This window comes from Poecilia mexicana, unplaced genomic scaffold, assembly GCF_051168715.1.
Source record: "Poecilia mexicana isolate PSO_F unplaced genomic scaffold, ASM5116871v1 scaffold_2, whole genome shotgun sequence".
NCBI lineage: Eukaryota > Metazoa > Chordata > Actinopteri > Cyprinodontiformes > Poeciliidae > Poecilia > Poecilia mexicana.
The window spans coordinates 355,723-381,127 of NW_028263371.1; the positions used below are offsets into that span (position 1 = coordinate 355,723).

The following is a 25,405-nucleotide window of genomic DNA, read 5'->3' on the forward strand; positions in this document are numbered from 1 at the left end:
GCTCCCAGGCCTCTGGTAGAGGACCCGAGCTCAGAGGATGAAAGAGACCACCTGCGGAGGGTGGACTGATTACAAGAAAGTCTATGACTCAATGCCACACACTTGGATCATTGAATGCTTAGAGATGTACAACATCAACAGGACTCTAAGAGCCTTCATTGCAAACTCGATGGGGCTGTGGAAAACTACCCTCGCAGCCAACTGCAAACCACTTGCACAAGTGTCCATCAAATGTGGCATATACCAAGGAGATGCTCTGTCCCCACTGCTGTTTTGTATAGGCCTGAACCCCCTCAGCCAAATCATCAACAAGACTGGCTATGGATACCGACTCAAGAATGGGCCACCATCAGTCACCTCCTCTACATGGATGACATCAAGCTGTACGCCAAGAGCGAGCGAGACATCGACTCACTGATCCACACCACCAGGATCTACAGCACTGACATTGGGATGTCATTCGGACTAGAGAAGTGTGGTCGGATGGTTACAAAGAGAGGGAAGGTCATCCACCCAGAAGGGGTCTCACTCCCAGAAGGAACAATAGCAGACATTGAGGACAGTTACAAGTACCTGGGAATACCACAAGCAAATGGCAACCTCGATGAGGTCACAAGGAAAGGAGCCACAGCCAAATACCTCCAACGAATAAGGCAAGTCCTGAGAAGCCAGCTCAATGGCAAGAACAAGATCCATGTGATAAACAGTAACCAGTAATCAGATACCATGCAGGAATAATTAGCTGGCCAATGGAAGAGATGAAGGCCACGGATGTTAAGACTCGGAAGCTACTAACCATGCATGGAGGGTTCCACCCCAAATCCAGCACCCTGAGACTGTACACAAGCCGTAAGGAAGGAGGCAGAGGACTGGTGAGTGTGAGAGTCACTGTCCAAGATGAAACAACCAAGATCCATAAATACATCAAGGACAAAGCCTCAACAGACGATGTGCTCAGCAAATGTCTCAGACAATGGGGAACAGAGGACAAGGTGCTGGAGGTACCACCATGGGAGGACAAGCCCCCTCATGGGATGTACCACCGACAAATAACTGAAGTGGCTGATATCAGGAAATCCTACCAATGGCTGGAAAAAGCTGGACTCAAGGACAGCACAGAGGCACTCATTCTGGCCGCCCAGGAACAGGCCCTAAACACCAGAGGTGCCTGTGGTCATCGGGGCCCTCGACTCAAGAATGGGCCGTGATTCTTGAGTCGAGGGCCAAGAATCAACTCAAGAATCAGGGCCACCCCCAAACTGGAGCAATGGCTAAAACAGATCCCAGGAACAACATCAGACATCTCTGGGTGAGGGTGAGAAGGGTATTTTTTATTTATTTATTTATTTTAATAAAAAGTTCCTTTATTTTTTTATAAAAGGGCTTTACTGAATTAATAAAAGTTACAAGTATACAAGTATATTCTGTAAACAAAAGACGCAATATAACGAGGTCTGGCATTACAGACATTTGTTCAGCCCTGGCATCAACGTCAGTATTGAGTTATCGCATTTCACGCATCCTGCTCTAAAAGTGACATTCAGACCGGATATTTAAATGCATGGTGAGTGACCACATCAATCCTAACTAAGTATACTGTATCCAAATAAACACAGAGAAGATAGTTAAGACCTTATTAGGGCAATTTCCTTGTGATATATTTTTTTATATGATCACAATTGTACTGCAACAGGATGTTTATGACGATCGCAGATAGACTCCCCGGTCTCTACTATGTCTTGTTGTTCAGAAAAAGTCCATCTTGAAAATGAATGTTTTTATTATTCTTGAGACCCCTTCACAGTTCTTTGTGTTCTTCATCAGTTCTTCATCAGTCATTGAGTATAAAATAAAAATCAATTCACATATGAGCAGCACAGATTGCTGGTGACGTATATTTATATTATTTAGTTAGCATAGGCCTGCAGTACCGATTCTGAAGGGCCTGGTCAGATTAGGCTCCTAGTAACACACAAATACTGAAATCTGATTGGATAGTAATGTAGCTAAATATAAGTTCCAGTCATAACTCTGCGAAGAAAAAGCAGGATTTGATGCAAACGTTCATTTGATGCAAATGAATGACTTCATTACATTAAGTCATTGTGTTTCTGTTTAAAGATATTTTTCTCAATTATTTATTTAACTTTGAGTTAACCAGGTAGTCACCATTGAGATGCCTATCATTGCCAGGTCTCCCTTAAAATGAGACTTTTTTTAAAGAAGACCTGGAAATGATAGGCAGCAAAATAAAACAAAACAGTTACAAACATCCACAAAATGACCTAAAAATGTTTTATATACATGTATATATATTTACATGTATATATATATATATATATATATATATATATATATATATATATATATATATATATATATATATATATATATATATATATATATATATATATATATATATATATGAAAAAGGGAGATGCTACAAAAGAGATTTGTGGATGCAACAAACAGTGAAGATGCAACTGATAGGAGTAGATGTATGCACATGCATGTAGGCACAGAGGAAGCAGCTGATTGCAGAACAAAAAGCAATTGGCCAATAATCCTATCTGACAACAAAGTATGAATTCAGTGACAAAAGAGAACATTGAATTATTGCAGGTTTGTTTGGTGATTACTCATATGAGTCTTGTTTAATTTAAATCTTTACTTACTAAATCTTTACTTCAACATTCTCTGGCAAAGTGAAAAAGGCATCATAAAAGGTAGCAGAAAAATAACCTTATGTTGCTGGAAATATGCTCCCCCTGAAAACCACATGTTGTGTTTAATACTACTCAAGCTAATTCACAACCGTGTTATTCAAACAGACCCAGCAGGGGAGTTACAATGTTACAATCCAAAATGAAAGCTCCACCATCTTGAAAGCTGGAAGCTCAGAATAGATGAAAACTGACATCAAAAGAAAAATATGTGTGCATTTCATTTTAAAACAATATCTATTGACTCTCAGTAATGACTTTGCATTTTCAATCAATAGTCCTAATATACATCTTAGACAGATCATATTTTTTTTCATTTCTGCAAATATAAAAGCTGAGAGACCCAGACAAAATTCTCACCAAGCTCTGCTGTTCCATCCAGCTAAAATCTGTTAAGTGACAGCCATTTTTTTGACTCTTCTCTCCTGCAAAGCTCCTGGTTAACTTCAGCCTCCGTAGCTCAGTTAACCTGATTCAAGTGACAAGGAGTAGTGGATTTTATTAAATAGGTCAGATTATCCCAAAATGTGTTTTCAGTCAGGCAAATGTGACTTTAACAAATGTGAAATATTTCACCAGGGAGCAACTGCAGTCCAAAACAATCATTAAAATGCATGGAGATACATCTATCGAAATAAATGTGTCTGTTGCTCCTGATCTGCTAGACTTCCTAATAAGAAATTGTTTCCTTCTACATGGACTCTAAAGTAGTGAGCATTAACACAATAGCAATAATAAAGCGTTCATGTATTCTGAAAGGGGAATAATTTATGCACTTCCATTAAGTTGTTTACATGGATGGGCATTACTGTTATATGGGTGTGGGGTTGTTATAAACGGTGGAATCATGGTAAAACATGAAACTTCAACCATGTTTAATGAGAACATGGTGCACATATTCTATTATAACATGTGATGGACTAGGTACAATTTTCACATACTTACAAGCTTTTACATACTTCATATAAATATTTTAATTTAAGGAAAGTTTTAGAATTCTTTTTAACTAACGAAGGACCAGGACAAGGGATTTGTTTGGCAGCACTAACTGAGCTGACCAATACAGTATAAGTCCACCAAGAAGGTCTAGGAAGGACAATTCTTTATTTATATAAACTGAGAAAGCATTTTTGGAACATTGTTTAAATAAATGGATTTCAGAATTTTCAGTTCAAATAAACAGTTTTTAAGAACAAGTTATTCAAGTCTTTTCCAGAGTCTGGAAGGAGACCCAAACTGTCACCCTTACTTGAGAGACAACTGGATGTTACTGACATCCATCCATCCATCCATCCATCCATCCATCCATCCATCCATCCATCCATCCATCCATCCATCCATCCATCCATCCATCCATCCATCCATCCATCCATCCATCCATTTTCCTACTCCTTTATCCCATTGCGCTTAGGAGGGCTGATGGTGCCTATCTCCAGCTGTGCTGACAACCAAGAAACTATAAAATGAACTGGAAACTGAACTGGAAACTGCAGAAACACCAGTGTCACTGTCCACAGTGAAGACAATTTAGCATTAACATTGATTAAGGCTGCATTCAAGTTTGTTCTGTGAGGTGTGAATGTACAATCAAACTCTGATGCGGACTAAAGAAGCAAACTCTGGTCTGCCTAAAATTCTCGGTCTCTGTTTAGTTCAAGTGAACCCCTTTTGCAGATCGAACGCATTTGTGAAAGCAAAGTGCACTGGACACTGCTCCATAAGCAGGAAGAGGATGATAGCCCAGGCCATTCTGGGTAGATATGCAATCAAAACAAGTCTAGCACTAAATGGCTCGTGTTGCTTTGCCAAAACCAAAAAAAGAAATTCTACAACCACTACAACCTCATGCCACTCCATTTTTGCTTACATTTTGTCAAGAAGGAAGTAACATTCAGTGCCATCTTAAGATGTTTTTTTGTTGTTTCCATCAGTGGTTCTTGGTGCAGCACCAGCTGAGGTGAGGGGGTAAGCAGGTTGCTGAAAGGGTTTGGTTCATTTGACACAGTGCAGTGTGAACGTGAACTGCACCAGTTAAAAAATGTTGCAGTTTTGGTTCCCAATCGAACAGAGTTTCAGACTGTTAAGTGTAAGAAACCATACTAATAGTATGGGACCCCTAAACCAGCACCTTTAAACTTGACTGGATCTCACCAAATAAGAAGTCCAATGGCTTCTAAAAAAGGCTTTTAAAGTCAGAGGCAACAAGTATTGAAATATTTTGCTACAACAACCGAGTATGGAGGAGTCGATATGAGATTTTTGATCCTAAGAACCCCGCACCAGCTGTCAGGCATGGTGATTCTTTTATCATGCAGTGGAGCTGTTTCACTGTCAGTGTTAGTGGCCCCTTTCACAAAACATTTGAAGTCATCGCTAATCACAGTAACACATTGTCTCAAATATGTTTGCCATCATGGGCTTTAGATGTAGCAATTACAGATCATATCTGTGGAGCAGTGCGTCAACCATAACCCCTCCCATCATTAGATGGCTCAAAGTCTGTCCACGGTAAGCATCACTGGACTTCAGCCATCACATCAATATGTTTCTATGGTAAAATGGTACATTCATTTCTAAGTAGATTTCCACTTCTACCCTCCTGAACTCTAAACAGGTGGGTTTTTAGCTTTGATTGACAATTTGATTTGACTTATATTTGTTGCTGCCTCATGGCCAGAACTCTCTTGAAAAAGAAGATTTAACCTCAATGTGTTGTTGTTTTTTTATTTTTCAGCATCTTTGCAGTTTTCTGGACGTTTGCTCTAGAGTTGTGGTGCATAGAAGCTGAATGCTGCATCCCCATCATTGGTTCTGGTCCTAGATGCAAAGCAGACCAGAACCAGAAGACCGACGAGGTCTGGAAGATTGATACAACAGTAGATCTTTAATGTATTGTTGTGTTAAGACGTTCAGTGATTTATAAACTGATAACAGTATCATAAAGTCTATTCTCTGAGTAACAGGGAGTCAGTTTAGGGACTTTAGAATCGAGTTGATGTGCTCTATCTTCCTGGTTCTATTGAGAACACCAGCATCAGTTTTCTGGATCAGCTGAAGCTGTTTGATTTGTTAGGCAGACCTGTGAAAATGATATTGCACTAATCAATGTGACTAAAGATAAAGATATGAGTTTCTCTCGTTCTTTTTGAGACATTAGTCCTTGAATCCTGAAATGTTCTTCAGACTATTAATTGTCTTTATGTGTCTCTGAAGGTTCAGGTCTGAGTCCATCACTACACCCAGATTTCAGGCCAGCTCACAAGTTTCTAGTTGTAATGGTTTATAAGAGACACTTATTTGAGCCTGTGTGGATTACTTCCTGCAATCCAATCTTGTTTTAAATTCATTGACGTTGTCATAAAATCATTATGCCCTGGCAGAAGAACAGCTCCAATTAATATTTAAAGGCACCGAATCAATACAACATTCGTGTTCATCATGACAAGTGATAATCATTATGTTGTTTTACCTTTTGAAATATTGACATATTCAGTCTAATGTAATTCTTTTTTAAACGGCAAAACTACAGCTGCTGCATTCAGGTCAATATTAAACCACTGAGACCTTCCCGTGTTTTTTCAGGCCTGACTTTTTGTCAATACAAGTCAATAAAACTCATAAACCTGCCTTTAACTTGTATCACTGCTGTCCATACAACCAAGCAACATTATCAATGATGCTGCTCTTTCAAGCAAAAAATGTATGTGACCAAGATGAGAAAGATATGAAATATTGTATCTTAAATATGATCCCAAAATCTTCTAAATAGTTAATGTAAAATAATAAGATGGCATTAATTTAAATACATTTGTAAAAATGTAAGGAATTATGGGACAATTTAAACCCTGCAGCTGATGCTTACGTCTGCACTGAAGCCAGTGGGGTTGAAACTGCTATGAGAAATATGTTGTTAAAAATAAAAATATGAAATGCAAATTTATGCTCAAGATGCAGAGAAGGGAGTTTCTTGGTTACAGGCCTATTAAGCTTGTCGTGTATCTAAATCCACCATGAAACCACCAGTCAAGCAGGATGAAGATTATCCTGATTTTCAGTATTAGGAGGTATCCCTCTTTGGATCATCAAAAACACTGATAATTTTCAGACTCACTCCAAGCCTATGTACTGATTTATGCTCAAATCTAAATCCTGACCTGAGCAGCAAATATATCATTTATCAGGAGCAAAAATCCATTCTCTTTAGAATTACTCCAATCTGATTACAGCTTGAATCTTTTTCCATAAAGGTTGTGAGCAGGTTGCTGAAAGGGTTTGGTTCGTTTGACACAGTGCAGTGTGAACGTGAAGGATGAGGGTGTGTAATGGAACTGGATACCACTTCTTTAAAATCTAAAGCCAATCAAAAGACATTAGAACCATTAAAAATTCAAGAAAGCACTGTGTGCTGGATATTATAATTTAATCATAAAGAGAAATGCAGGTCAAAGCAGTAACAGTCAGGGGCAGAGCTAGCTGCACTCACAAATGCTGCTGAATAAACCATAATTATTATTTTATACATTTTCTTACACTAAAAAGCTAAAAAAAAAAAATAGAGCACAAAGGTATAATTGAGGCTCATAGTCATGGTGTAGTGTTCAGATATGCAGTATCAGCAAAAAGTTAAAAAAAAAACTCACTAAGGACAGTACTGTCATGTTAATTATGTGCCTTTAAGGATGCATTTGAAGACACTTGTTTTTCAGGGTGTGATAATTATGCAGTGAGCAACTTAGAGAAATTTTAAAAACAACTATGGCTTGCAAGTTTAGATCTATTGCCAATTTCCTCTAATCCACATTATGTCAATTTTTTAAATAGATCCTAAAATATATACATCAAATCTCATGAAGGTATTTCAGAGAGTTGTATCTTAACTGGGGCTGCACTATTTGTCATGAACATATCATTATTGCAAAATCAGTGTGTGTGGTATTCATATCACAAAGGACAGCTTGGTGTGCAATAAGTGTTGGCTATTATACTCAAAGTGTTCTGAACTTTTATTTTATGCCAGTGTAATATTTAGCCTGTTGGACAGAGTTTTGCGATAGCAGATGCTCACACCAGACACAAATGACATTGCCAAAATGTTAAAGGTCACAGAGTGATGAAAACACACTGTGACCTTGATACCGTCATCGCAATATTTACCAATATTATTGCCATCACAAGGTTTTCTAATATTGTGCAGCTCTAATCTCAACCACACTTTTTCAGCACTGAACAACCGTTTTGCATATTTCTGGATATTTATTCAAATCATATTTGATTCAATTCAGTTAAACGTATTTATATAGCACCAGTTCACAACAAATGTCGTCTAAAGACAGTTTGCAAAAATATCATTTAAATTAAATTCACACATACATTCCAATTGATCCTAGTTATAAAACAGTACAGCATGCTGTGTTCCATCTACTTCTGCATCAGTCTCCACTCCACCTGTATAAATACACCGCTACGCGGTCTGAACCAGTCATGAGGGGAAAAGACGTTGTATTTCATGCATTGCGCCAATAATGCATGCCTATTGGTCACCCAAAAAACAATAAAAACTTGGACATTATCATCGATCAATGAAATCCCCTCGGATGCCACAGACCCAACTTGAAAATGGGACATTATGTTGTTAGCACTTAGTACTCATCAACAACGCATAGACGGAAGTGAGTGTGCAACATAAATAATAACCCTCCTGCAACATGGTGCGCTAAACAGTAAAACAATTTAACAAAGTTTCAAGATAGATCATTTGCCTCAAGGAATTTTAATAGTTGAGGTACTCGAATCATTTGAAGAATCATCACAGCCCTATTGCTGATGAGAGCAATCTACAGAATTGTGGCCACAGCTGCCCTGTGGCAGTCTGACAGGAGCAAGGCAGCCATACCATGCCATGCCATCAACCCATCTGACCACCAGCAAGCAAGGTGGGTGAATTATCTTGCACAAAGGACACAAATGACCGGTTACAGACAGAATAATGAAAAGAGGGGATTATCTTGAAATTCTTCAACTTCACTGCAAACGAAGAACTTGCTGGTTGGAACTTGGATCAAATTGGATGTTTCCTCAAAAAAGTGATACCTAATACACATTAAATCATTTTTGGACTGCACAATACAAATTAGCACCAAGCTTCTGGAATGGCCCTAGCCTCAACCCAAAAGCTACGTGGGGGCTATGTTTAAAAGCGGGGCATCTGCCAGAGACCAACCAGGTGAGTGGAGCTCTGCCAATTCCACCAAAAAGAGTGGTCAAATCTCCAGCCAGGTTTAGGCCAGAATCTTGAGGACCCAGTTATTGTTTTGGAAGTAGTTTCCCAAGTATTCAGGTCCCCCTAAAAAGAACAGTTGAAATGTATTATTAAAAGCCAAGCATTTCTCTAACATTTATCAGTGTTGAGAGATTTAAATGTTTGTAGGTTGATGAGTATGAGAAAGGCAGGAAATCATAAGACCTTGTATCTTCTGCTCATTTTTGAACAAATTATGTAAAATTGTATGTCAATTGACATGATTATTTGTTTTATTTTTTTCTGTTTTTACTTTTTGTCTACCTGAAATAAATAAATTCATCAGTGTGTTTGAACTTCTCACAGACATGCTCAGACTTTATCTTCTTGCTTAGAAACTGAACAAGGCCAACCTGTCTGTTCTGCAAGGAATTTTCAATTTACTAAGCGTATCAAGCACTAATAATGTCTTGAGGCTTGAAGCTATTGTTCTGCATCCTGAAACATATCCTCTATGGTCATCTTCATTATAAAATGATTTGTTTAAAAAACTGCGTTAGTCAAACCCCACTTAATATCACCAGGGCTCACTAAGTCATTAAATGAGACCACCAACTGTGTTTTGATTAAATGATTAAATAGCGCACGTTTATAAGAGGCTTTTACGTTATTAACTTCTGTCTAAAACTGCAACATCACACATCGCTATACAGAAGATTAGCGGGGGTCAGACTACTCATTATAATATGTCACTCAGTGCTTTTTATGGGTAATTGCAGGGGAAAGGAAAATGTGAACCCTCATTTTCATCTTCTCGAGTGGCATTTGACCTGTTGTTGTAAGTACAAAGAAAGTCGCTGCGTGACATCAGTTTTTACATTCGTCCAGCGGTAAAGGAATAAGCAGCTGAGGGCAACACCAAACCAAGTTTTCTTGACTGGAGTGTTTGCATCAGGATTATGTGCAGCAACAAAACAAAGAGAAAGTAATTTAGTTGATTGTGACAAAATAACCACTTCACTTAATGATGACAAGTAAAGGCTATGTGAATTAAAGAAGAATGTTCTCAGTTTTGGAACATTTCTTCTTTCTATATGAAGAATAAAATAAAAAAGGGGGATTAATCACTGTAGCTCTTATAAATATCAGTAATTGCAAATACAGGAAGGTGTAGGGAACTCTTAATGTAGTGATGGCATAATTCACCCTTGGGAATCCTATTTGCACAATGTGTTGCTTTCCATATTGGCAAATTGTTTTTTTGTTTTTTTTTTCTCAGCTAAGAGAGAAATAGATAAAAACTGGTTATAATCGATATTTGGTGCTACAAAATAATCAGCACGTATTATTAAGTAAAGTCAAAAAGAGAAAAGAGGCAGTAGAATTATATTTTTTGTATCCACCACACTGGTGACCAGCACATTTCTCTCCTGGATACATGAATTCACACCTACATATTTGTAAATGTTTGTGGGGCTTTTTCAGAATATTATAAGTAAAGCTCCGTGTTTCCATTTTGTCTTCATTCTCCTCAGATCAAATGTTTTTAACTACATTCCATGCGTTGAGAAAAAAGTCACTGTTGAATTTCTTTTTAATAATTGTTTATGCGTTTCATCACATATAACCAGATGCTTCCCAAACACCAGCTTCCCTGTCCCAGCATAGCGTTCCCACTGTGTGAAGCTGGTCATAGTTGATGGAAACATGAATAGATCTACATACCATGCAGTTCTAAAAGGAAAAAAAGGAAAGGTTGGGAATGACTTGAGACTGGAAGAATTTCATCTTTCAGAAGGACAGTAACTCAAAAAAATAGTCAAGGCAGAGCAAAAACAGGATGGTTAAAATCATTCAGACTTACCATCTGCTAGAAAGACCCTGTCAAAGTTCAAACATAAAGTCAATTGAGAATTTGTGGAGGACGTAATGTAAGCTATAGTCTTTTAGATTTTGATTTGTAAAGTGATACAATAAATAAAATTATGCTCTACTTTCTTTAACCAGTATTTTTGTTTACAACTGTAAATGCGTTGAGGTTTGTCCTTCTAATTTGACAAAATGGAAAACAGTTCAATGGGGTTTGAATACTTTTTGTACCACTGAAAAATCACAGTGACCCTTAATGTTTCGGTATCTTGCAACTAAAGTTAATTGTTTGAAAGAGTTAAAAACTCCCTCATACATTTTTCAAGAGCGCTTTTGCATGACTACTCTCTGAACCTACATTGCAGGCATATGTAGATTTTAGGCTAATTCTGGACTCAGACTCTATGAATGTTCTCACACAGTATTAAAATCCCAAACACAAAAACCAGAGTGGCTCAAACGCTTGACTTTTACAGCCTGTTTTCTGCAAGAACTTTCTCTCTATTCCTACATGCTTTAAACACAATTTTACAACAAATCTGCTTCGATGTTTTTGGGGTTTTTTTCAACTTCATACCATATAACATCTGCATTGATCTAGTGTCAGTAATAATATATATATATATATATATATATATATATATATATATATATATATATATAAGCTGTGTAACAAGACACAGAAGCCCGTTTAAAAATGGGAAACCCAGCTTTACAAATGACAATAGTGACAAACCTTTCTGGCTCCGAGGAAATCTACCTGCTCTACCAACAGCGGCCCTGCCTCAGTGAACAGCTCAGTGAGATGCTTCTCGACATATCGTTTCAAGACTACGTCATGGGGAAACCACGAAAAAAAAAAAGAGCCTGCCACTATACAGTATGCATGACATCACTGAGAATTTTCCTTCCTTCTAAGATGTGTTTCAGCGGATGCTTAATAGCAGAACTCAGCAATGTTCTGTGGAGTGATAACAACAAGCAGAAAGTGAACAGGCAAAAAGTAGGCCTGACTTATGAAAACACAGTTGAGATTTTAGAGGTGCAATGACGTCACAGCCAGAAATATTTACAGAACTGATCTCATTTTATAACAACAATTCAAGAAAACAGGCTACTGCTGAGGAAATTGTCAGTCTCCCTCAGCTCTCTTTGAAACAGTGGGATGAATGGTAAATGATCAAGATAGATACAAACATGCCTTCCAATGAATACTGCCCTGACGACGGGTGCCATTTATTTGCAGTTGGGATAAATCTGATGGAGATTTAAGGGATTCATGGCCAACCTGTATATATTGTCTTGACACATTCAAATGGTGTTGGACCCTTCTCACATGCAACATCTGTGTGCATGAATGTGTGTGCATGTGTCCGTGTGTATAAAGCCTTCAGAAAGCTTTGTGTCTCAGACCTGGCATGTTAAAGGAAAACGGAGGACAACGCAAGAAATTGTGTTTCCACAACGTGACTGCATTCAAAAGCCTGAAAACTGTAATTTGAGATATGAATTCATTACACGGCTTTTTCATCCTCAGCAGTAGCAAAAGACTGGTTGATGAAAGGGGCATAATGTGGTGCCACAGCGCCCCTTAGCGGCGAACAGAAGAGTCGAATTTTTTTTCAGCATTTGTTTCTTTACCTTTGGTGTCATAAAGAAGCGTGGCAGCTGCTGCAGGGTCGGGGCTGTGGACGTTTTGCACCTTCTTCTTCGGAGTCCGAGTGTGGAATGCTGCTGCTGGGTTGTGCTCCCGTAGTGCGAGGGCCCGCGCAGGCGGCCGCGGAGACCTGTAGGTTTGCTGGCATTTTGGTTTCTTCTCACGGCATCAGTGAAACCAGATAAAAAGTGTTGAAACTTGGTCTGGAAAAATCAAGATGAGACCAAATATTTATGAAAGCTGCAGCTTTGGGTAGACTTGTTGATCTGAGCTTTTTTATGGTCTCATTCAATCCACTATTTATATAAGGCCAATTTCACCATACATCTCCTCTCAAGGCATTTTACAAGATAAAACAAAGAGATGAGCTAAATCATATTAAGTTTCTAATGACAGTTGTTGAAAAGTTGTCAGCTTAAGGAAGGCCAGTCGATTGCATCGAGTCATTCCCACACATACCTCATGACTCAAGCTGTTTGGTTTGCAGCCTAAAAAGCTCACATCGGGTGCGCATATCGGCGTTTTTGCGCACATGTGCCTATATATTTATTGATGTGTCCGCGGCTCTTTCTAAGGGGAGATCACTGGCTGGAACGCGCTACTCGAGTGACGAAAACGTTTAAATTTAAAGGTGGAATGGTGAGCGACATGTTAGAGGGGAGCAATGTTTCTACCCGCGAGAAACACACCGGGGGAGAGAGAGACGGAGAAAGAGAGAGGGTGGGTGTGTGTGCGCGAGCTCGCGTGTGTGTGTGTGTGCGCGTGTGTGTGTGAGTGTGTAAAAATGAGAGTGGAAAAACAGCCTGTGGCTCCTCAGTGAATATTCCCCTCACGCTCCTCTCCTTCTATGTAGGGCATGCAGCAGGTTGTGTGTCGAGGACTCGGACGAACGACGGAGCGAACCTGCCGCTATGCTCTACTTTGAGAGGGAAGGCGAAAGAAATCAGGCTAAATAGAAACCGCCGGGGCAAAGCAGTCGCCAAACATTCAAAGACAGGAGTTAATAACTAATAAGGTTATTAATAATAATAATAATAATAATAATAATAATAATAATAATAATAATAATAATAATAATAAAAGAAAACTAAAATCTTCTCACCCCATTCCCGTGACACATCTCTCCAGGCGGCCAGGTGGAGATGACATTGCAGCCTGTTACTCCATTCGGGTGGGAATAACACACGTCTCCCTCGTCAGATTAATCCATCCATTTCTTCTCCGTCCAGAAGGCACCATAAAACTGCTAAATCCACCTGTCTGGTTCTGAAGACCTGCCACCCCCCACCCCCCTCCGCCGCTGCCGCCACCTCTCTCACCCCCCTCCTCCGGTAAGGTAGTGAAAGCCTTTCCTCTCCGACTGAGGCGTCAGAAGCGGTCCATTTAGCCGAAGCCGTTTGACGCGCGGCTGTCAGTCAGACCCCAGAACAGCGCTTGTTTTGGGGGGATCTCCAGCGGCAGCCCCGCGCGTTCCGCAGTGAGAGGGCTCGTGGACAGGTCCGCGCGCGCCTCCTCCTCCACCTCCTCTCCTCTCCTGTCCTCCTCCGTTTCCTCCTCCTTCTTCTTGCGCCGCTCTCCGGATTCTTAGAGACTGAAGGGGAGATTCCGTCACAAATAACATCAAAACACACAGAGAGAGGGAGAAGGAAGAAGAGAAAACAATCCACGCGCACTCTCTCCCTCTCTCCTTTCACTCTTGCCTCCGCTCTCCCTCTCTTTCTCCCTGCTTTTCCCTCAGAGCTAAGCTCGCCTAACAGTTTAAAACAAGTTTAAAACGGGTCGACTTATTTTTTTATTATTATTTTATATTGTTGGCTTCTCTGCTTGCGCGACAGAGGAGATTCTCGGCGTCCCGGCGGAGAAAAATGAGGGAAATGTTCTCCGGCAGTCTCTTTACCCCCGCAGCCCGCCCACGCTTCGCTGGCTGGAGGTACTTACACATCAGCCTGGTTAATTAAACATATAGTGGGGGTAGAGGGGTAGTGGCGAAGGACGCAGACTTCATCTTCCCGTTGTGAATGAGAAAATATAGACTGGATCTATGTAGTTAACAGTGTCAGTGGCGCCTCTAGAGAGTTTTGCAAAGGGCAGATGGGGGCCGTTAATACAAGTAAATGACATGAAAAATTTGAATATTACATAAGAGTGGTTAAAAACCTACTACAATAGCATAAAAATCCCCTGTTTTCTTCCCAAATAGAGTAAGCCATAAAAAATAATGCAAAGTAAGCTGACTGATCATACAGTGACTACATCTGAGCATATCAATGGAAAGTTGAGTCGAAGGAGAAATTATGGTAAAGAAAAGGTGCACTGGCAACATATGTAGTCGCAAGACTGATAAGATTGCACAAGACTTTCATAAGGCGCAGACGGTGGCTGGAGCTTCGTCACATGGACACACTCAGCTGTGCCACTTTGTGTTTATCGTATCCTCAACTAGACACAACATCAGAGCCCTACAGTGTTTTAGGCGAAAAGGGAATAGTTTGCTGTACAGTGGTTCAAGGTATTTTTCCAGATTGAATCAAATTTAGCAAATCATTTTGAACTAAGATCCCAGAGGTTGCGGGAAAAGAGTGGGAATCCAACCTGTTCCAGGTGGAATTTTGTCTATGGGGACATTTTAGAGCATTTCACGCTTTCCTATGCTAACAAGCCTCCTGGAGAGCTGATTTCATTTCCAGCAGAATTTTGCAGCTGCCCACACTGACCAAAGTACCAGTACCTGTTTTAATTACCGCTATCAGTGTGTTTGATTGGCTAGCAATCCTTTCTTACCTAAACTCCTAGGAGCCAGGCTACATATTTACTTAAAATGATATACTGTCTGAAAGAAACTTCATTGTGGCTTTGCATTAGCTGTAAGCCATGCCCAGGTGAAAAATACACAAAGTACGTTAAATTTTAGCATATTTGAAGCCAGACTAATCATGAGTATTTTTGAAGTGTGTTATTTTGGAACAACTAATTTTGTACTTAGTGTATTTTAATAGTAATTAAATGGTAGAAAATCACAATTTAAAGTGTACTAAGGGTACTATAATGTGCTTTTTTGGAACAACTAGTTATACTTTTTATGCTTTAACATGGCTTTTTATGTAATATAAACATGCTTGATCAGTATATCTTAAGTGCACTATTTTTGTGATCAAATTACATTTAAAATATGTTTATAATGTATTTTAAGTATATAAACATTACATATTTTTTATATTATTAGTGTGATCACAGTATGCTACAATTACACTTTGGTTTAATATAATTGCTAATGAAGTACACTTTTTAGTTACTTAATGTCTTTTATTATTGTTTTTTGCCACTTTGTACATTATATGCTTCATACACACTGCAGTACTGCCAACACATCAGGACACCAGAACACAGAAGGATCAATTACAACACACTTTCCGGCTGAAAAAACTTACATTGTGTCTTCAGTATATTCTCATTTTTCAAGAGAGCATTGCTAATATACTATCACAGAATTGTACAAATTGTCAATATATTAAACGCTTACAGACAACATGCTTATGAAAATTAGCACAATAAAACAATAGGTACACTTTAGAGGAAGTGTGAAAAATAAAAAAAACTATTGTTTTAATTCAATGTCACAGTATTCCAGTATTACTTCAGACAAACTGACATTTCGTCTTCCTAAGAACAGTGAGGATCAACGACAGAACATTCCCATTCACTGCACCACTGCACTTAACAGAAATCTAGAAAACAAAAAAACAATAGAGCAATTAAACAGAGAAAGCAGTTGTATTTTAAAGAGTACAGAAAAACAGCAAAGAAAAAAGTAAGACTTACAATTTTAAGACGTTGTTTACTTGCTATGTATGTGGCAACATCAGAACTGATGATGATTGGGACCGGATGCCTGGGGTGAAAAAACATTTCTGGGTGTCTTCTTTGCCTGTTCATGTTAGAAGTAGAAAAAAAATAGTCAGCGATATCATAAAATCAGTTGATGCTGGCATTAATTATGAAGTTGTTTCAAGTGTGAACTTAAGGGAGACAAACTACCTTAAAAGCTTTCCATCCATGATCTGAACACGCTGATTCTTGCAGGGTGGTGAGGGGGGCTGGTGGTGCCCATCTCTAGCAGCCATCAGATGAGAGGCAGTGTTCACCCTGGACAGGTCACCAGTCCATCACAGTGCCCTGAAAGCCAACAACAAATAACAAGGGGAATAAATTCTGTCAAATTATTTTCAATATTTTTCCATATTTTGACTTATGTTAAGCATTTAACAAATGTATTAAATCCTTAACACATTTGTTAGGCATTTAGTGTTGGAAACACATCAGTTTTGCTGCTGTTAGAAATGTAGTCAGCTGCTCAGTGTAAAAAAAAAAAAAAAGCCTTCCATCATGAAGACGATGTGGAGGTTCATCCTCAGAACTGGTTGGTGATCTGGTGGAGCCAGAACCTCTTCTGAGACAGGAAAGTCTTTAGGTTTTTGATAGGTATTTTTCTCGAACCTATATAAAAGACCACAGACAACGTATATGAATTTTATAGACAAAGCTTTTGCAAAAGGAGAACTCTCCGCCACGGCCTCTCCAGGCCGTTCACAGAGAATTCTGATCTCCTTCCACGCGAGCCCCTGTTTTATTGTCAAGCAGAACAACCAAAAGGGGCAGTCAGGAAGAACAACAAAGGTCGTAAAACTTCTAACCTAAACAAACCAGCCAGGTGTGATATCTGATCTACGGTCTGAGCCCAGTTCAAATCTCGGTCAAACTGTCAACAAAGAGGGAGGATAAACAAGAGACAAAATACGACTGCTCACAGGCAGTTAGGAGGTATTCTGGTTGATAAGAATTAAGGTCTGGGAAACACAGAGTTAACTGTCTCACATGAAGATGAAACAGTCAGTCGTAACCTTCAGGTCAGTTTATACACACATAAGGAAGAGAACACTTAAAACTAAAAATCACAATAATACTGATTAACATTAGACTGAATATGAACTAAAGTAATAACAAAATGATAATACCAAAAAATATCTAACAGTTTTCTAATTCCTGATCCCTGGCTTCCTCTTTCATCTTAATTTGCTTAGACTGCAAAAATATATTGAAGATAAAAACAATGATGAACGAGTTATAACCACAGCCTCACAATGTCAAAGTCTCTTTGGCATACTGAGCTTAACTAAACCAAGTTAAGTTTATGAAGAAAATTATATTAAGTCTCAACACAGAGACCCTCCATGCAGTTATAACATAAAGTTGAATGACTGTTATAATAACAAGCATAAAAATCACCAAAAAAGGCTAACTATTTCTTAAACCAACTTAAGTTTGTTTATATATGTACTGAACTGTTTATAATTAAACAAAGATAATTAGCATTTTGAAGCAAACAGCCTTGATCCCTTCGGGCTCCTTTTGTGACTCAGATTTCATTTCCTCCCAGTTCTTGTCCTGTTGTATTATCATCTAACTCGGAGCAGGAGGTCACCAGCTAGAATTTACCAAAACTACTAACTAGGCCCTCTCTACTTTTAAGGTAATACTATGGAGTAAAAATTGCGAATTTGAACAGCATCTCTTCTCCCCAGCTTCCCGATGAGGCTGTTCTTCTTATCGCGCGTTTCAAAAAAACTGAAAGTGTGCATTACTGCCACCCTCTGGTCTGGAGTGTGAACTGGAGCTAATGCCGTTCTCTAACAGATTTTACGTCATACATCTGAAAATGGGTTGGGTAAAGGCAGCTTCCCTGTTTTAGTTAAAAAACTGAAAACAACAGACCATATTCGGAGGTATGTAAAACTGAAGATATCTACTCCATTTAGTGTTAAGGACAAGCATTGTTTTTATTGTAGAACCTCTGTCACTAATTTGTAAATGTTTGACGTTTTGAGGCCTAACATATTTATTTATTACTTTATTAAACAACATTGCATTAAGTTCCACTATCAGGATTTTTTATTTAATTCCTTGCCATTTTAACAAAATAGTAAAAGATTATTAAGGCCCCTAAAAAGGCATACTTCATTAGCCTAAAGTATACACTGAGATGCAATTTAAAACTTACTGAAACTTCAGTATATTTAATAGTTTACTTTTAAAGTAAGCTTTAAGTGAATTTAAAAAACATTTATTTTGAGCATATATTTTAAAATATAAGCAAACTATCTTTAAAAGCATTTTGTTTCATTGGTACATTTGAGCAAATACATATTTTATAAATGCATACTTTTATTTATTTCTTAAAAGTGTAGTGTGGTACAATTATATTACAATATAATTTATTATTATTTCAGCAATTCTTTCTGTTTTAAATTAAGTTAAAAAAAATGGCCTGGCTGATGTCATGCACTCTACTACAACAACTCGCACACTTATTCCTATTTTTCTGTCTTAAATAAATATATCTTAACTGCGCATAAAAACTGACGCGTTCTTCTTCTATGTCCTCGTGGGCTTCTCTCTCTTGCTGTCGCTTCGCCGAGCGAGTATCGCCTATTCTCGGAAAAATGAGGTCGCACGGGGCGGTTGGGCGCACGTGCACAGCACCACTTGTCGTGGCATCACCACCTTGTGCTCACCCAAGCCAAACCCGCGCGCGTGCGTGCGTTCCCGGCGACGATAGTGTCAAGCTGTTGTGTGCGCTCGCGCTCCCCGGTGACGCCTGTCTCCGCGTCAAACGAGCGCCGCTCGTTCGCGCCTCCGCTCCTCGTCAACTGCGCACTGAGAAAGAAAAAAAAAATCAATATCTGTTGTACCCTAATCTGGCTGTCCCCCGTGTGAAATGCCGCGCGGTCCTTCTGCACAATTACTGGGCGGAATCGTTTATTGCTTTGTTGCGTCACGAAGTTTTTTTTTTTTTTTTTTTTTTTTTTTAAGGCTCCACGGATGAGATAAGGGAAAACAGAGTCGACGCTTGTGAATTATACAGTCTCAATTAAACATAATTAACAGATAAAAACTGCAGCGCTGGGGGTCCTCGGGGAGCGCTGACAACCCCGTCCTTTCCTCACCCCCTCCCTTTGCCTCCCTCTCTCCCCGCATCTCCCCAAGTGTTGCCTTGTGGTCCCATTGCAGACAGATGGTGAAGATAGCCTACTGCAAGGGGTCATGTTGGCCGACTGGGACTGGATGTCATAAGCTGAATTTTCCTCAGAGGCAAGAAACAAGGCTGCATAAGCAGATCAAAGGGCTTGTTATTAAGGAGCAGTTCACTGCCCTCTTCTTCCCCCTCCGCTTCCTCCTCCTTCTATCCCTAGAATAAAAATCTCCACCTGTTGAGGTCCTCTATCCTCCTCCAGATCCGCAGCCTCCCAGGCTTGGAATGAAAGAGATGCATGATTGCATAATGTAGACATAAAAGAGAGGGAGAACGACCACACTGAGCGGATAATGGTTTATTTTTCTTCTTCAGAAAAAAAAAAGGTTCTAAAATATAAAAGAAACAGATAGCTGCGACAGGCCAGAGAAAGCACACTCCCTCCCCCATGAGGATGATTTTAGAGTATTAACAACGACTTTCATTCTCAAGCTCTTCTTCACCAAAATTTAGTCCCTGTGGAGTCCGGTTGAGGTTGTCTTATTCTATATTTAAACACAAAGCTGTTGCCAGGGAAATAAAATCATACATGTGAAGGGCCTTCATAAATAAGCTTTTAGAAGCTGTGCTTTTATTAATTACATTGAAGGATATGCATGCCCACAGACCTCTCCCTCTAGTAATTTCTGGGACATGACCTTTCTTGGGGTGCCACATGTGCAGAGTTCTTCACATCTCTCTCTGTCTCACTAAACATTCAATCATCATTTAATAGTGACTCACTTCTGCTCTGTCTGCATTGTGTGAACTTTTTTTTTTTTGATTGCATTATGTGAACTGAGGAAGTGTCGGTGGTTGGGAGTGAGGTGGGCTGGAACCATCTGAACATGTCTGTTTTATTATAATAGATTTATAAGTGGCGGCCTCAGTTGTCATGAATCTTTCATGGATATCTAGCAGTCGGAGGAGAAGTTACCTTAGACATGTCAAGCTGCAGAGACAAAGATGGACAAACATGCAGACAGATCAGTTCAGGTTGCAATGGGCCTCCTACACCCCACTGAGCTGCTTTAACTCTTCATTTCCTCTGTCTAATTAAATTCGACAAGCCTTCGTGCTAAAAGCTCAAAGTGGAATGTGATTATAGAATATTTGAAAAACACGAGAGAGTCATTATCACTGTGCAGCGTGTCAACAGTGTGCTAACTATTTTGTTATTACTCTGTATAATTATTAAAGTGGAAAGCTCATTTCACTATTATTGTTTGGCTAATAGTCAAAAGCCCGACACTCTACTGTTCCTGGAATGAATCAGACAACAGGAAAAGGAGTCTAATTAAAACATCTCCAGCTAAGCAACCATCGAGCAAGCAAAGAAACCAACTGGTAAGAAAAAAAAGTTAACAAATAAACAGATAAACTACAGGGGAGACAGCATGATTACACAAGCCTGACAAAAACAGAGAGATGTATCTGATTATGTAATTTTTGTATCCATGGGAACTGGGTTTTTCAGTGTCACCACTTTTTGTTATGTCAGAGGCGCAACCCAGAAACACATGTCTTATGGTTTTCTATTGGTACTGGTGGACAAGCCACATCCATTTATATACAACTGAGTGCATTGACTGCACAATCTCAGCCACACATTCAGAGCTGTGGTTCTTCCTCATTGATTAATCCCTGCAGCAGTCCATTCAGGGCTCAGCTAATGTGGAATTTACTTTAAAGATACCCTGATAATAGGAAATGGAAACCTGCAGTACAAAATACTATAACTCTTAATGTCGCTTTGAAACTTATGTTTGCATTGTAGATACAGTTTTAAGAATTCAAACTTCAGCATACAGTTTGAACTCCATCCAAGAGTGTGAACTCCAAGTTCCATTCTTGTTGAGAATGGAACTATGTTTCCTGGGGTCTCTTCTTGTCGAACATGCTCAGAAAACTTTCCACACAAACAGGCCCCGAGGTATGCTAATCATATGCCCCTATCATCTCAAATGACTCATTACAATATGATATGATTCACATGAATAGCATACTTAGCTATTTTACAAAACTTTTGTTACCTTTGTTTGTTCTTAACGCCACTGAATCAGATAAAGCGGAGCTCAATTTAGTGTCCAAATACTTCATAATTCATTTTATTTCTTTTGGAGATTTAAACCATCTTCCAGTTCCAGTGTTAAATATTCATTAGAATTAAAGTTCATTGATCTTTTAGAATATGTTTATGTGTTATTATTTTGTCATTAGCATTGTATTTTGTAACAATGGTCTCAAAACAATAATATTATTGTTTATTGCAATAACTTCTGGAACAATTTATCATCCAGCAAAATTTATTGTGACAGACATGTATAGTTTTGGTACATCTCTAATGAAAAATAAAGTTTACTAGCTACTTTACAAAACTTTAGACTAACATAATAAACATGCACAATGGCATGATTCACTTTAAAAACTGCAGCTGGTGGGGAGCTGGTTGGTAAAGAAAGTAGGTGGGCTGCGTTCAGCATAATGACTGCAGCAAGAGCTCAGATGAGAGGCAAGCCTACAGGACTGATTTGTTTTTTTACACAATGAACATTCCTCACTTTGGTCTCAGTTGAGGCACCACCACTGCTAGAGCACATAGCTTTATATAGCCTCAGCAAATGAATCATCTCATCAATAAATGGAATCAAAATAGACTGACATTTATTTGAAGCACTCTTTGTGTAACAGAAAGCTGTGAGATCTGGTATTTACTGAGTTATAGACATTATTTACAGCTGTACTGTCTTGTCTCCCTCAGATTCTCCTTCTTGTCTTGCTCTGTCAGAGCCTGGATTACCTGGAATGTTCTCCCACAGACGGCCCTGCTTCCCGCCGGAGAGGTAGTGCTCAGATCTCGGTCAAGATTTGGCCACTCTTTCTTTGGGAGAATAGCCAACCATTTAATTTTATAGGCATTGCTGAGAATCACTTCTCTCAAAAACTGATGGATGATTACGTCCCGTCATAATTCTGATCACAGAAAAAAAGTTAATGAATGCATGAGCCAAATCAATTAGAAAGGAGTGATGCACCGCTTCCTATTTCACTCGACTTCATCAGCAATTATCGTTAGCTTCAAAAGGTCAGTGAAAATCTAAATAATTAACTGTAAGGGATTACTTAGAAAGCTCAAAATCTCTTGAGAATCCAGCCTTCATGAAAATTGGTTGTCTTCACTTTCCTTTAATAATATACATGAATTGCATACACCTTTTATTTTTATAAGGTATGTATTTGCAGGAAGTGGTGCTCAGTTACTTCAATTTTCTAATTTGTTCATGAATTCCATGCAGATTAAGCACTTAAATGTTTAGTTTTTTCTCAGGGGAAAGCATAACACAGCACAAACACTCACAGGCAGACGTTTCAGGTGTGAAACTTGGTTCCACAGGACTGTGATTTTTGGAAATCTCAGTGTTCACTTGATGTCTATGGCAGATGTAAAATGCAATGCATAAATTAGGGCTGTTGTAAACGAATATTTTAGTAATCGAGTAATCTATCGATTATTCTTACGATTAATCGAGTAATCGGATAAAAAAATTATAAAATGAAATATTGGTAAATCTGGCATAATACCGGTGTTACTATCAGATATCAATATCAGTCCAATTTTTCATATTTGAGCATCCCTAACAGTTGCTTTTTTGTAGTTTAGAAAACTAACCTGTAACAATAATAGCTCACTTTCTAAGTTAACCAGAAGAAAAGTTATAGAAAAATCTGAAATTATATTGAGTTTAATAACAAAGAGGCAGGCTCACAAATATGCTTATAAAAAATGTCTACAATCCAGCTTTTAGTTTATGTATTCATCTTCAGTGAGTTTAATAGATTAATTAAACTCACCTTGCCACCTAACCTGTCACGCTTTGGGTTTGAAAATACGGGAAATGCCGCCTGGAGTGGGAGGAGAGGGCGAATGAACGAACGTAAGATGGGGTGGAGGGGAGGAAATAGACCAGCGGACTGACGAACCGTTAGACCGGGGGACGAACACGGGGGGAAGCAATACGGGATATTTACGACACCTTCACTGGTCACACTCAGAAACTCATCTACCAGCCATGTACGATGCGCTCCGCCACCCGTTTCTTCAGACCGGGATATGAAATTTATTGTGCGGTTCGTCGGTAAAGCTACATTTACACGGTAAGCATCAGCTACTCAGCCGCCCGCCCACCAACTCCAGTCCTCGAGGGCTATCATCCTGTAACTTTTAGATGTGTCTCTGCTCAAACACACCTGGATCAAATAAACTGCTCGTTTCCAGCCTATTGCAGAGAGGAATGAATGCTGGTGAGGGAATTCAGACATTTTGGAGCAGAGGTGAATCTAAAAGTTGCAGGATGGTAGCCCTTGAGGACTGGAGTTGGTGACCCCTGGCATAGGGGATGCTACTATGGACGCGCGCCGGGCCCTTCTAATGGATCTCCCAAGCTGTGGCGCCCGGGCGGTGCATTGCACTAAATGGTTGCCATGGGAGATCTGACAATGTCTCAAATGTGTTTTAATGAGAAAATGACTCATCATGAACATGACATTATAAGATATTATGCTCAAACCTAAACAGTTGATGGTGATATAAACCCCAAATAAGGACTTTTACTTTTTAAATAATCAACCCGTTGTTTTTGAATCCTTGGGGGATTTTCTCTGTTGTTGTTGGAGGGTGGCAATAGATCAGACTCTTTCTACAATGAGTTTGTCTTGTGTCATTTATCCATTTCAATGTTACTTGTGCCGCCCCCAGAGGGTGCGGTGCCCTGAGCAGTGAGCCTCATCTGAGCCCCAGAAGAAGCTCACTGCTCACATTCATGTGAGACATGTTTTAGTAGAAACATTTAAAAGCCAATATTTGAACCCAGGACATTGTGGGAAAGAGTGTTAATAACTGACACTAATAAGTCCACAAACACAACAAGAAGCAGAGAAAGAAAAACTGCAGAAAATATAGATGAACTGCTGGACAGTTTGTAGGTCAAACTGTTGAAACAAGGAAAACAAAATAATAGTAAAAGAGTAAGCGAGAGAAACAAGAATAACATAAAGGACAGAGAACTGAAGTAAACAAACCCAAAGTGATGTAAGGAAAATCAAATTAAGGATAGTGTTTGAATTCTGAGGCCTCTGAGATTGAAATGGGTAAAAAGCTTTTTCCACGTCAGGGATGAGGCTGCCTCAGAGTTTAGCCATGGACAGACAGACAGATGGACGGAATATAATGGAGCACCACAACTTTAGATAGCGCCACAGCAACTGTTTCATCTTGCTTCTAGGACAAATTGGCACATTAAACAAAAAAACATTTCTCTATTGTTAATATTCTTTTCTTAAGATTTGATAAAGACACGATTCCAGCTTGAAAAAGCAGTTGTCACTCTGCCAATCACAGTAATGACATGGAGGTCACAGTCTGCCTGTGCTGCTGTAGCACCGGCTGGCAGAAACAGAGGAGCAGAAATGACACAGCCTCCTCAATATGATCCTTCTTATGATGCATCCTGGAACACACAAAACACAAAATCCTGAAATCCAGTGGCTATGGAGAAACATAGTGTCTCACAAAATATTTATAAATCTTGAGTCTTTTTCATGTTTTGACAACCACAAACTACAATGATTGAACTACAATGAGGTTACATGGTTTCATCTGAATGGAGCCCGTCCCTCCACATGTTTGCTGTCTCCACTACATGGTTTGCAGCAAAGACAAAACCTCGTTTGGCGTTCTTTCAGCAATAGCTTTCCTCTGGCTACTCTTTCAAAACGGCTAGCTTTGTAGAGTGCCAACTAATAGTTATCTCTTGTTGTAATTATGCAGATCATATCAAGCTGCATATTTCAAA

General features: G+C 39.1%; 1 protein-coding gene across 2 annotated transcripts in view; it reads right to left on the bottom strand.

The window, feature by feature from the left end:
* Positions 1-13,607, bottom strand: part of grin2ab (glutamate receptor, ionotropic, N-methyl D-aspartate 2A, b) — a 150,605-nt gene extending 136,998 nt beyond the window's left edge. For both annotated transcript variants that reach the window (XM_088008485.1, XM_088008481.1), the window contains exons 1-2: positions 13,590-13,607; positions 12,472-12,690 (exon numbers count right to left, since the gene is read on the bottom strand). In XM_088008485.1, coding sequence (XP_087864611.1) covers positions 12,472-12,690; positions 13,590-13,607 — 237 coding nt within the window. The remainder of the gene's footprint in view (positions 1-12,471; positions 12,691-13,589) is intronic.
* Positions 13,608-25,405: the final 11,798 nt, after the last annotated feature.